Below are 14048 nucleotides of genomic sequence, written 5' to 3'. Positions count from 1 at the left end.
TCGGTGCCCGAGCCGATCGCTGCTGTTAACCCTTTACACACTGCGGTCAAACGTGACCGCAGTGTGTAAACGGCGCCGGCGGCATGGGCGCCGCCATGTTTTGCCGATCGCCGCCCTCCTGAACGTCACAAGAGGGCGGTGATCGGTTGCTATGACAGCCGAAAGCCTATTGAAGGCTTCCAGGCTTGTCTCTGCCCGAGATCTATTAGACGATGCCAGAGGCAGCCTCTAATAGAAGTGCTGCGATTTTCCTATTCACTGCAATACTGTAGTATTGCAGTGAATAGTATGAGCGATCAGACTCCCTAGGTTTCAAGGTACCTAAGGGGTCTGATCATTAATGTAACAGAAGAAAAAAAAAAGTTTTTAAAAGTATTAAAAAAATAAAAAAAATATAAAAGTTCAAATCACCCCCCTTTCCCTAGATCAGCTATAAAAGTAATTAAAGAACATTAAACATAAACATATTAGGTATCCCTGCGCTCCAAAATGCCTGAACTATTAGAATATTAAAACATTTATCCCGTACTGCGAACGGCGTAGCGGCCAAAAAAATAAAAACAGCCAAAAAGCGTTTTTTTCAACACTTTGCCTCCTATAAAAAATTGAATAAAAAGTGATCAAACCATCGGATCTTTCCCCAAATGGTATCAATAGAAACGTCATCTTGTCCCGCATAAAAAGACACCACAACCAGCTCCATACATGGAAATATGAAAAAGTTACAGGTGTTAGAACATGATGACACAATTTTTTTTTTCTATTTTGCAAAGTTTATCATTTTTTTAAAAGTATCAAAAAAATTCAAATACTATATAAATTTGGTATCACCGCGTTTGTACTGACACGTAGAACACAGGTAACATGTCATTTGTACCAAACAGTGAATGCTGTAAAAATTAAACCCATAAGAAAATGGCGCAAATGCATTTTTTCTCCAATTGCGCCTCATTCTTAATTTTTTTCCAGCTTCCCAGTACATTGCACAGCATATTGAATGGTGCCATTACAAAGTACAATTTGTCCCGCAAACAATAAGCCATCATGTGACTCTGTGAACTGAAAAATGAAAAATTTATGGCTCTTGAAATGTGAGGAGGGAAAAACGAAAATGCGAAACCAAAAAATGGCCTGGTCCTTAAGGGGTTAATAAGAGCAGAGCTGAACTCCCTCCCTACGTCGCCGCTTGGAACGCCGACCTTCCTGTGGGTTTGTCATCTGCGGATTGGGACCGGTCCTTTTTGCTTTCTCACAAGTTGGCCCTCCCGTGTAGCGCTCAGGAGAGGAATTATAAGATTCTGTCCCGGTGGTATAGGTGTCCAGTGCTTCTCCATAGGATTTTTCCTGCTGTTCCGGACTTATGTTGGCGCTGTGGCTCCGCTAGGAGTACTATGTTGCACATATGGTGGGACTGTGACGTTCTGCGCCCCTTTTGGGACGCGGTGTTTTCTTTGTATTCCAGGGTCAGTGGGCGCTCAGTGACTGTCTCTCCCCAGCTGGCACTTCTGTTGGTTATTCCTGGTAAGTTGTCGGAGATTAAGAAGGACCTCCTGGGGCACTTTCTTGTGGCCGCCAGGACAGTCATCCCTAGACACTGGCGCAGCCCTACCCCTCCCTCCTTGATTGAGTTCCTCCAGGAGTTCCTTCTTATTCAGCGGATGGAGACCTTGGTGGCGGAGGATTCCCCTGACTATTCCAAGTTTGAACTTCGTTGGCGTCCCTGGGTTATGTTCCAGGAATCGTCTGCCTTCTCTACTGCCTTCGCATGAGTGTGACTTGGCCGTCTGTTTTCTTTTCCTTTTCTTCTTTCCTTCTTTTGCTTTCGTTGTGGTTCTTTTTGTCCTCGTCTTGTGTTTGTTTGTTTGTTTCTTGTCTATTCCTTTTCCCTTTTTTCCTTTTTCTTGTTGGGCTATATCTGGTTTGTGCGGAGGGGGGTCTTTTTGGCCTCCCAGCCCGCGGATTTATATGCTTCTTCATTGTTGCTCGACTTCATTTTTGTTGTTCGTTCTGTATTATATTGAAAAATCTTTAATAAAACCTGTTTAAGCATAATAAGAGCAGAGCTGCAATACCAATGCCTGGAAAAGTACCAGTGCTTCTGGGCCCATGCACTGTATAGTACACAGACTGGATGCACCCCAAACAGCTGATCTATGTGGGGTCAGCTGTCGGCCCCCACTGATACAATATTAATACACATATCTAAGGAGAGGGCATACATAAAATCCAGAACAATCTCTTTCAATCCATCAGATCAGGAGATGCTGTTATAAAGTAACAGGGTCCTGAGCAAGGGACCACCCACTATGATGTCCATAAGCACTAAAACAGCATATGAACAGGGGATGCTACAAGGAACCAAAATAAAGTAAGAATAAATGATGAGACAAGGCCAGGAGACTGGTGGTAATATGGCGGTATATGATAGCTCTTTCTTACCTGACAGATTCTGTCTACATTTTCCTCTGTAGGCATCACAAAATATATGGCAGGAACATCTGGGATGGCGTCACGGTCAGAGTGCAAGAGACTGGAAAAACAACAACCGATTTGTCACAAGTTCTCCTAATGTTGGTGACTGTATCTTAAATCAAGACTTTTCCCAAACTCACAGGTGTAAGGTGACCCCCATGTCTCGCAGTTCCTTCACAGACAGCAGAGGAGAGATGATGTCTTGGCCAAAGCGATCGTAAATAAGAACCTGGTAAGCAATAAGTGGAACAATGAAAACACATAATATGGTTGTACTGGAAGTAGGAAAGGTTTGGCATGTACATATTGTGAGACATAACCAAAACAGCAAGAAAGATTCTTTATATCTTCAAGTACTAAGTGCCAAGACAAAATTCCTCTTACCTTCCATACTGGCTCACCGGTAGTGCTTTTCACGAGTGGAACATTAAAATTAAGCATACGCTTTAAAGCAACTGCAAAACAAAGGAGTGACAAATGTCTTGGTTAGGGGCACGGAGCAGTAGATGGGTCATTGGTGTGACTGTCACAATCAGAGGGAACATATCCTGTCACCGATTAGAGGGGCAATATGGAACAAGATTCCTGTATGCCCCCTGGCATAGCTGGAGGATGTACAGGGGAAAAGCCGACTGCAACAGGCTGTGATAAGAGGGGTGATAACGTGAGGAGAGCTTGAGGTCACCCGTGTTTACATAACATGCCAACTTTATGTTTGTAAAAAGTGAAGCATTTGTCCTGTCCCTGACCTGCCATGAAGGCCCACTTTTGGGCAGGGTTTGTACAAATTCCACCCCGAATTTAGGCTGGTCTTACACGACCGTAATAATTTTACGGTCCGCAAGTAATATAGACACCGCAGATGGCCGTGTCCTGCCGCACTCGCTCATAGAGTTCTATGGTTGAGTCCGTACATTGCTGGGAATTCACGGCCTTTATGGATCTGCTCTATTAAGTGCGGAGGCCCGGCACACCACAGATAAAATATCCAGTGGTGTAAGAGGCCGCACTGAATATAATGTGTCCGCAATTGAAAACCCTCAGTTGCGGACTTACATTACGGCTGTGTAAGACCAGCCTTACTGGGATTGCTACAGAACATTTGAGACAATCCAGGCAAATTCGGGACTATTGGCAACTTTGTGTACTGAGGGGGTTACACCATGCAGGGAGGGCTACAATGGTAGGCAAAAAAGGGGAAAATTAAAAGATAGAAAGTAATAAATAACAGGGAAGAGCCTAAGGTGGTTGAAGGGGGGGGGGGATATGAACAGGAGGAGGAAGGAGGAAGATGAAAAAAAAGGAGGGGGATAAGAAAGGAAAGTGTGAGGAAAGGGTGCGAGAACCTGCCAAGCAGACCCCAGCAGGAGAAGGAGGAGTGTCTTCAGAGACATCGTCAGTTTTATTCATTTATAGTTATCGGAGTCCCAGAGGATTAACCAAGACTCTCATAGATTGTAAGCTCTTGCGAGCAGGGCCCTCACTCCTATTGTTTGATATGTTTATTTGTCACAGTGTAATGTCTCATATTGTCTGTTCATGTGTCCTATGATTTGTAAAGTGCTACGGAATATGCTGGCGCTATATAAATAAAGTTATTATTATTTAAGACTAGTAAAATTTGTACATTTCCCTCACTGAGTTAGTATGGCTACAAGACTGAGAATACACAAGTGCTAAAGGTGTCCAGAGATAAAAACAGTGGCAAACGCAATGCACAGAAGAAGCTGGGTTCAGTACATGTCACTTCACTTCATGTGTACCCCCTCTCCTGGCAGTGCAGTAAGGTTTTATTGTTGTACAGGACAGTGCGATCTGAAGGTATCCAACTTAGGCCCCTTGCAGACGACCATGGCCGTGATCAGTATGCTATCTGTGTATGTCCACACTGACCCATTCATTTCTATGGGCCCGTATACATGACTGCAAATTACACGTGTGCGATGCGGACAAGTCCTATCCCCATCCTATTTTGCAGCCCTTCCTTCCATGGATCCTATTCATTTAATGAAAGAGGCCGCGGAAGCACGGCCAGTGCACAGATAACATCCGCATATACCCCGTGCGCCGCCTGTGCCTTAAGACATTGAGATCCATCAGCATCCAGCTATCCTATCCCACGATTTTTAGGCTGCGTTTACACTGCTCCTTTTTACCGAAGAACTGCATGCAGTTTATAACTGAGTATGAATAGCACATTTCTACTAGGCCAGTACACCAGAGGTTTTCAACCTACTGTTTATTAGTGTACAAGTGAACCAGTAACATGCTATTCATTACTGCAGTCATATGTAGTTCTGCACTGTGTAAACACAGCCTTAGCAACAAGAAGTTTGTAATTATAAATTGAATATTTGCCAAAAAAAAAATAGAACAACATGGACATTTTTTGTTTTTTTAACAGATACTATAACAGGTGGTTACACCTTGCATCACAGTTACCTGCAGTGTAAACTATTACTCCAGGATCCACTATCCATTATTTTTTGTTTTCTGCTCTTATGAAGAGTCTAGCAGTGGCATTCATCACATTAGTCATGGTCACTTGGGCATTTTATAGGGGTTTCACTGGTTAAATGCTTGAAGTTAGAATGGAGTAGATAGATGTAGATTCTCCCTGGCCTGGATCCACTAGGTGGCGCTGCATCAGTTACAGGTGATCTGTACGGACCGTTATTAGCATTTGTTGATGCCGTATGGCCCAAGTTACAATAGTTACCCCAAGTATATTCAAAAGTCACAATCATGTTACAGAGCATATTACAGAAACATCCATCATTCTTCTGTTATGTATGGCACTTTTGATTTAGAGACAAAACAGACTGGAACTTAGTGGGGCACTGGGGGTGGGCCATCAGCCCTGGGTATGCTCCTGCTGTTTAAGTAGGACAGGTGATGTCATAGCAGTGGGTGGATAAAATCCCACTGCAAGGGGTGGCACAGGCAGGTGTGTAAGGGCTAGTTCACACAGGACCACGTATTTTGGTCCTGATTTTGATGCAGGAAGCCGCATCAGAATAGGACAAAAATGCGCCTGCCGCAACATGTCATGGCTTCCGACAGTCGCGGCTTCACGCTCTGGAGTAGGTGCAAATGAATGGGCCTAGTCCGGAGGGTGGTGTCGTGAGGCGGACGCCAGGGCTAACTCAGCTGCAGAATCCGCCTGAAGAAAGGGCAGCTCGCTTCTTTTTTCCGTGAGCCGGAACATACCACTCACAGAAAAAGGGAAGCTAGCGGTCTACATAGACCTTTATTGTGAGGGGGTGGATTCTGAGGTGGATTTGGCGTCAAAATCCAACCCCTCTTGCCCCGTGTGAACAAGCCCTTAGGGCTCGGAACAGTTAGATCAGGGAACTGAAGGCCCGCCCCCAGTGCACCAACTGCCTTATCTGCATAAGATTTCAAAGCTGTTTTTCTCCAAATCTACACAAGTGGAATACAAAAGAGAAGTATGATGTGTATCAGTGCAATGTGCTCTTTAACAAAAGTCGTAACAGAAAAATATGTTTGGGGGAGCTGATAGACTCCCTTTAAATATGCCTCTCCTAAAGCTATATTCACACAAACCCAGACATCGGTCTCAGATTCCTCCTCTGGTCTCTCATGGATGAACACACCTTATCAGTGAGGAGTGTTCGCCATAGACACTACGGCTGAATCAGTCACGAAATCCACTGGAAGGTCAGGAGGATGCGTATTTTTCAGTGTTACAGTATGTTATTACAATGGGAGGCAGAATCTGCCTAAAGTTAGGGCTCGTTCACACGGGGCGGATTTGGACGTCGAATCCACCCCTCACAACACAGGTCTATGTAGACCGCTAGCTTCCTTTTTTCCGTGAACGGTATGTTCCGGCTCACAGAAAAAAGAAGTGAGCTGACCTTTCTTCAGACGGATTCCGCAGCTGATTCAGCCCCGGCATCCGCCTCGTGACAGCACCCTCCGGACTAGGCCCATTCATTTGGGCCTACTCCAGAGCGGGAAGCCGCAACTGTCGGAGGCTGCAACAGTCGCATTTTGGTCCTATTCTGACGTGGCATCAAAATCAGGACCAAAATACGCAGTCCCGTGCTCAGTGTGAACTAGCCCTCGGTGCCTGCTGGGACCGATTTTGAGGCATATTTCACCTCCAATTCAGCTGCCCATTATTTTAATGTGAGGCAGTGGCACACACTGTTTTAGGGCTCATTCACATGGGGGCGGTGGATTTTGGCACCGAGAGTGACGCAGGGAGCCGCGTCACTCTCGGGTCAAAACCCACACGCCACAACCGTCGCGGCTTCCCCCTCCGGAGTCGGCTCAAATGAATGGGTCGATCCTGAAGGTTGCTGCCGCCAGGCGGAAGCCGTGGCTCGGCGAGCAACATGCCGCTAGCGGAAAAAAGAATGCTAGCAGTCTCCATAGACCACCATTGTATGGAGGCGGATTTTGAGGTGAAATCCACTGTCAAAATCCGCCTCCTTGCCCCCGTGTGAACTAGCCCTTAGGTGTCCTGTTCAGCCTCCTATTGTTTCTGTGGTTAACCAGAGAGTCCACCCATGTCAGACACCCAATGTTCTGAGGTTCACCCTGCCATAGGGCAGAAAGCGTAGAGGAAACTAAGATGGGAGACCACCTTTGCACCATTACCCTCCCCATTCTAGCGCCTGCCCAGGTGCCACCATAAGAGAATAATAATGAAGCTATCAGGGAGCAGATAACACAAACCCTCCATTTCCACATGAGCAGACCAGTACTAAGACACGTTGAGCCTGTCCTGTCACTTTGTCCAGCTCCATGACAGTGAATGGCTGTCACAGCTCCCCCTCTGGTGTGACGTGGGCTTTACACTAACAGACCATCACGTCACCATGAAACCCCCGCGGACAAACTATCCACCACGGCCCTCACACCCCACAAATGGCGCTTATTTCGTCTGCTTCTCACCCGTCTGTTTTTCCCGGATAGAGGCCGCCATCTTTGTCTGTGTTCCTCCGCCTCTGCTCGTGACGCCACCGACGGTGACGTGGCAGGACAAGGCAAGTCGTATGGCCAGCTGCGTCTCCATAGCAACCTGCTCAGCGCGAGAGGCGACTTCTCGTTCGGCAATTGGCTGAGGAGGGAACACGTGTACATTCCAGGGTCGAATGTGAAACAGGAACGTCGTGCGTTCCACGGTGGTTTGGTTCTCTATGATCCGAACAGAGATGGTTTGAGAGTGTGTGATGGAAAGGCGGCGACTAGAATGGACCTGATAGGTCCTCCCTCCAGTAACTGCAGTCCAGTCACCTCACTACAGGGGAGCTCCATACAGTACAGATGCTATAGGGAGGATCCATAAGGGTTGTGACTAAATACTATACTCGTTAGGAACCTGCTCCTTATCAGCTATAGCAGGGGTAGGGAACGTACGGCTCTCCAGCTGTTGCAAAACTACAACTCCCAGCATGCATACTGGCTCTGCTGTTCTGGGAACTCCCAATGGAAGTGAATGGAGCATGCTGGGAGTTGTAGTTTCACAACGCCTGGAGAGCCAAAGGTTCCCTACCCCTGAGTTATAGTATTAGCCGGCTCAGTGTGAGCTATTTCCCCTTACTGCTAATGACTTTTGCCCCCTAGTGGTCAGGTCCTGAACTGATGTATAAGGAAAATGCTTGTTTTTGTACCGTGTTAGCCATTGGGTAGGAAATATAAAAACACAAAACTTGAAAGTCTTCAGTCAGTGGCGTAACTAGTAATGGCGGGGCCCTAAGGCGAACTTTTGACATGCCCCCCCCCACGACTGACACCGAAGACCTCGACCGACCCCCTCCTACGCATTCCTGCGCACTCTATTATCCCCCATAGTGGCCCCTGCACACAGTATTAGGTCCCATAGTGGCTCCTGCACACAGTCTTATCCTCCATAGTGGCCCCTGCACACAGTATTATCCCCCATAGTGGCCCCTACACACAGTATTATCCCCCATAGTGGCTCCTGCACACAGTATTATCCCCCATAGTGGCCCCTGCACACAATATTATGCCCCATAGTGGCCCCTGCACACAGTATTATCCCCCATAGTGGCTCCTGCACACAGTATTATCCCCCATAGTGGCCCCTGCACACAATATTATGCCCCATAGTGGCCCCTGCACACAGTATTGTACCCCATAGTGGCCCCTGCACACAGTATTATGCCCCATAGTGGCCCCTGCACACAGTATTATGTCCCATAGTGACCCCTGCACACAGTATTATCCCCCATAGTGGCCCCTGTACACAGTATTATGCCCCATAGTGGCCCCTATACACAGTATTATGCCCTATAGTGGCCCCTGCACACAGTATTATCCCCCATAGTGGCCCCTGCACACAGTATTATCCCCCATAGTGGCCCCTGCATATAGTATTATGTCCCATAGTGGCCCCTGCACACAGTCTTATCCTCCATAGTGGCCCCTGCACACAGTATTATCCCCTATAGTGGCTCCTGCACACAGTATTATCCCCCATAATGCCCCCATAGTGGCCCCTGCACACAGTATTATCCCCCATAGTGGCCCCTGCACACAGTATTATCCCCCATAGTGGCCCCTCCACACAGTATTATCCCCCATAGTGGCCCCTCCACACAGTATTATCCCCCATAGTGGCCCCTGCACACAGTATTATCCCCCATAGTGGCTCCTGCACACAGTATTATCCCCCATAGTGGCTCCTGCACACAGTATTATCCCCCATACCGGCCCCTGCACACAGTATTATCCCCCATAGTGGCCTCTGCACACAGTAGTATTCCCCATAGTAGCCCCTGCACACAGTATTATCCCCCATACCGGCCCCTGCACACAGTATTATCCCCCATAGTGGCCCCTGCACACAGTAGTATCCCCCATAGTGGCTCCTGCACACAGTATTATCCCCCATAGTGGCTCCTGCACACAGTATTATCCTGCATACCGGCCCCTGCACACAGTATTATCCCCCATAGTGACCCCTGCACACAGTATTATGTCCCACTGTGTACACGCATAAACAATTATTATACTCTGGGGTCTTTTCAGACCCCAGAGTATAATAATCAGAGACCCAGGGGGAGAAAAACATAAAAAAAACCTCACCTATCTCCCGTCTCTTACGCTGTCGACCTCCGAACTAGTCGATCTTCAATGACGTCAGATTTCACATGACCTGGGACGCAGGCCGGGTCATGAGACGTCAGACGACTAGGCTGAAGCCTGCCCGGATCGTGGAGAGGTAAGTAACAGTGTTTTTTATGTTTCTTACCTCTCCCGGGCTGCCGATCATTATACTCGGGGGGTCCGAAAAGACCCCCCAAGTATAATTATAGCAGCGGTAGTGGCTGTCACCGGGCCCCTAATGTCCCAGGCCCTGTGGCAGCTGCCTCTGCTGCTATGGCGGTAGTTACGCCACTGTGTTCAGTAGTTGATACCTTTTTTAATGGCTAACTAATAATGATGACAGATTACAACGTTTCGAAGCTCTCGTCTTCTTCTTCGGGTATATCTAAAAACAATTTCTGAAGGATGCATATTTATGTACAAGAGGGACACATAGGAATAGAATTCTAGTAGGGAGGCTGGAAGAAGGTTATTGGTTATACAACTAAACAACTCATCAGTTTGAATGTTCTTATCAGTTCAGAGGATGTCTTTTATGGCTGTTTCAGTTCAGTGATTTCTGTAGGATGCCATGAACCCATGTGACAGATTCATCCCATTCTCGAGAGTGTTAAATTCATGAGTACAAGCTGATGACCTTATTTAACACTCTCGAGAATGGGATGAAACGCGTTTATTTTAATCACTGTTTGTGTTTTTTTCTAACATTTCACGTTTGGATTTACTTTTGTACTGGATTTTTAATATGGAATATTAAAAGCTAAATTTTACTGAGCCCTGGATGAGTGCGGATCAGCTTTATTCAGCACAAATCATTTTTCATTGAATGTATTGTTTGTATTCTTGATTAATATATGTATATATATTTTTTTATATATATGATTCATAATTATTTTTTCATTGCACTTTGGCTGTGTTTCTTTTTCCGATTATTCATGATTATTTGCTTAGCAGCCTGTTCGTTTCATTTGGCAATTTTTTCGACTTTATACTGGTGAGGTCCTTTTCAGTGATGGTGTTTAGCTGACTAAGGCTGCCGTCACATGGAGTAACGCCGGGCTTCATTCACAGCCATACACGCGAGCACTGCGGAAGGCTCCCAAACACTTCCCATTCACTTCAATGGGAGCGCTCGTAATGCCGGCTTTACGAGCGCTCCCATTGAAGTGAATGGGAAGTGTTCGGGAGCCTTCCGCAGCGCTCGCGTGTATGGCTCTGAATGAGGAATTTTACAAGCCCGGCGTTACTCCGTGTAAAGGCAGCCTAACACAGTATTGGCTATTTACTGTACTCCATAAGGACCTTTTCCTTGTATCATATATGTACAGGGTTTCATCCTGGTGAGGTCCTTTTCAGTGACAGTATATAGATGACTCACACTGAAATGTCCATTTAGTATACTCCATAAGGACCTTTTCCATGTATCATATACTTATGGTACTTATATACTACCATATAAAAACTATACCACTATTCTAAATGGGACAAGGTAAGTAGAGGCCCAATTACAAATTTTACATTGGAGCCCAGGAGCTTTAATTTAAAGAGGACCTTTCATCAGATTGGGCACAGGCAGTTTTATATACGGCTGGAAAGCTGACAGTGCGCTGAATTCAGTGCACTATCGGCTTTCCCGATCTGTGCCCGGTGTAAAGCGCTATCGGTCCCGGTACCGTAGGGCTTTACAGTCAGAAGGGCGTTTCTGACACTTAGCCAGGGACACCCTTCTGCCCAGCAGCGCCTATCGCGCTGTACTGTGGAGCGGGGAGGAACGCCTCCTCCCTCTCCTGATAATACTCGTCTATGGATGAGCTGTGTGAGCAGAGGGAGGGGGCAGTACAGCGCTATAGGCGCTGCTGGGCAGAAGGGCGTACCTGGCTAAGTGTCAGAAACGCCCTTCTGACTGTAAAGCGCTACGGTACCAGGACCGATAGCGCTTTACACCGGGCACAGATCGGGAAAGCCGATAGTACGCTGAATTCAGCACACTGTCAGCTTTCCAGCAGTATATAAAACTGCCTGTGCCCAATCTGATGAAAGGTCCTCTTTAAGCCTCTGATCCACCATATTTCTTTTTATATTATTTTACAAAAAAAATGGTTATTTTTCTATACAATTTGACCAAAGTAAATCCTATTAATATTATAAATGTGAAAGTTTGTGAGTTTGGATGTTTGTGGCTTTGGCTTTTCGGATGTTTGTTAGTCAATCACGCAAAACCCGCTTGACCGATTTGGCTGAAATTTTCCACAAACATAGTTAATACACCCCATTGCGCAATAGGCTACTTTTCGTCACAATAGCGCACATACGTTTTTCCCAGGACCCCCACAAACCCCAAACTCACATCACCATCTCTGCAATCTCACACACTTTGGACCATAGCAAGCCACAAAATTCATATTGCCCTCTGCAGCCTCGCCCCTAACCCCACACAATCACATATACATATACTTTACCACTTTTCCCCTCATCTTAACGATACTCCAGGAGGCTCTCTTTAACGCTCCGGAGCAGCCATGTTTGCCAACCCCCACCGCTCTGACAATCCGCGACACTGCCCACCCATGTCAATAACCTAGGAGGTCTAATAAATGCAAAAAAAAAGTTTTAAAAAAGTAAAAAAAATATTAAAAACAAACAAAAAAAGTCTTAAAAATTCAAATCACCCCCCTTTCCCTAGAACACATATAAAAGTAGTTAAAAACTGTGAAACACATACATGTTAGGTATCCCCGCGTCCAAAATCGCCCGCTCTACAAAGCTATACAAATATTTTTCCTGTTCGGTAAACGCCGTAGCGGGAAAAATGGTCAAAAGTGGCAAACCGCCATTTTTTCACTGTTTTGATTCTGATAAAAATTTGAATAAAAAGTGATCAAAGCAATAACATTTCCCGAAAATGGTAGAACTACAAAGTACACCCGGTCCCGCAAAAAAAGACGCCATATACATCCTCGTACATGCACGTATAAAAAAGTTACGGCTGTCGGAATATGGCGACTTTTCAAAAAAAAATTTTTTAACAGTTTTGGATTTGTTTTTAAGGGGTCAAAATGTAACTAAAACCATATAAATTTGGTATCCCCGGAATCGTAACGAAACACAGAATACAGGGGACATGTCATTTTGGTTGCTCAGTGAACGCCGTAAAACCAAAGCCCGTAAGAAAGTCGCAGAAATGCATTTTTTCTTGAAATCCACCCCATTTTGAATTTTTTCCCTGCTTCCCAGTACATTATATAGAATAATTAATGGTGGCATCAGGAAGAAAAATTTGTCCCGCAAAAATTAAGACCTCATATGGCTCTGGGAGCGGAGAAATAAAAAAGTTATGGGGTGTAGAAGGAGGGGAGTCAAAAACGAAAATCAAAAAATGCCATCGGCGGGAAAGGGTTAACTTCAAATCCCTCTGTCCTAAAGTCACTATGTAAAGTTTCTCACAACACTGTATAGCAGCTCAAATACAAATTAACTTCAACACAAAAGTCTCACGTATTCTCTGAATTAAAGCAAAAACAAGATACAAACTTACATTTCATATCCCATACCTTATACACAGTACGAAAACCTTACCCCCGCCTGTATATACCCACTGCTACAATCACCGCAGACGAAGTCGCGGGTACCAGCTAGTGTGGTTATAATGTGGTGTTCTTTGACGGTCATTTAGACTATATTAACAACAACCGTGGCTGATCTCGGCTGTTAGCTCAGTCAATGGATAGAGAGAACTGTCTAATCGGTGGCGGGTCCGACCACTGAAAAACCAATGATCACATGAACAAGGTCTTGTTCCCCAGTCTGAATAGAGCGGCAGGTTGAGCATGCATGTTGTTACGTCATTCCTTCTCTATAGGACTGCCAACAACAGCTGAGCGCTGTACTGGGCAATCTTGGACTTGAGCGACCAGTCACTCCACTTAAATATTGGCACAAGATATCATTGTTCTTGTGAATTACTGGGGAATCCAGCAGTCAGAACTACACAAATCTAGGAGAGATAATAGGTAATAACTGTAAAATGAATGGAATACCCCTTTAATTTGATGTATAGCTCAGTAATACAGTATGGAATACAGAGGTATGGGATCAAAATATCTGTAAACCATTCACTATCATAATATTCACTTTTCAATCTTCTGAAGGCAAGAAATTCTATCTGTATGATTCAGTTGCCAGCAAAAGCTCAAGTCTGCAAATGCTACAAATGCTATGGGTGGAGGTGAAACTCCCCATCACTGCGGCCTTCAGCCTGAAGAATAAGATGTATCTTATCAGCAAACAGAAGTTCCAGAAGATTCTTCTTTTCACAGAACCGGTTGCAACATCAACCAGGCTAAAAACTTAGATCAGCTTATTGCCTGTGAAACTATTAAATAAAAAACCTACATGTGATGTAATGTCCATAAATCTACTAAATCTTTCTCCTAGTGTGAAAAGGAAGGGAAACCCTGATGTAACAGCATAGA

At 45.5% G+C, this 14048-nt stretch overlaps 1 protein-coding gene across 1 annotated transcript in view; it reads right to left on the bottom strand.

Annotated features, from left to right (window-relative positions):
* SCFD1 (sec1 family domain containing 1) overlaps positions 1-7461 on the bottom strand; it is a 74138-nt gene extending 66677 nt beyond the window's left edge. Inside the window, exons 1-4 of the mRNA XM_075282991.1 lie at positions 7399-7461; positions 2857-2927; positions 2613-2701; positions 2440-2530 (exon numbers count right to left, since the gene is read on the bottom strand). Coding sequence (XP_075139092.1) covers positions 2440-2530; positions 2613-2701; positions 2857-2927; positions 7399-7429 — 282 coding nt within the window. The 5' untranslated portion in view covers positions 7430-7461. The remainder of the gene's footprint in view (positions 1-2439; positions 2531-2612; positions 2702-2856; positions 2928-7398) is intronic.
* Positions 7462-14048: the final 6587 nt, after the last annotated feature.

Source organism: Leptodactylus fuscus, chromosome 7 (genome assembly GCF_031893055.1).
Source record: "Leptodactylus fuscus isolate aLepFus1 chromosome 7, aLepFus1.hap2, whole genome shotgun sequence".
Taxonomy (NCBI): Eukaryota; Metazoa; Chordata; class Amphibia; order Anura; family Leptodactylidae; genus Leptodactylus; species Leptodactylus fuscus.
Note: the sequence above shows the minus strand (reverse complement) of the source record. Positions and strands in the feature narration are given on the sequence as shown.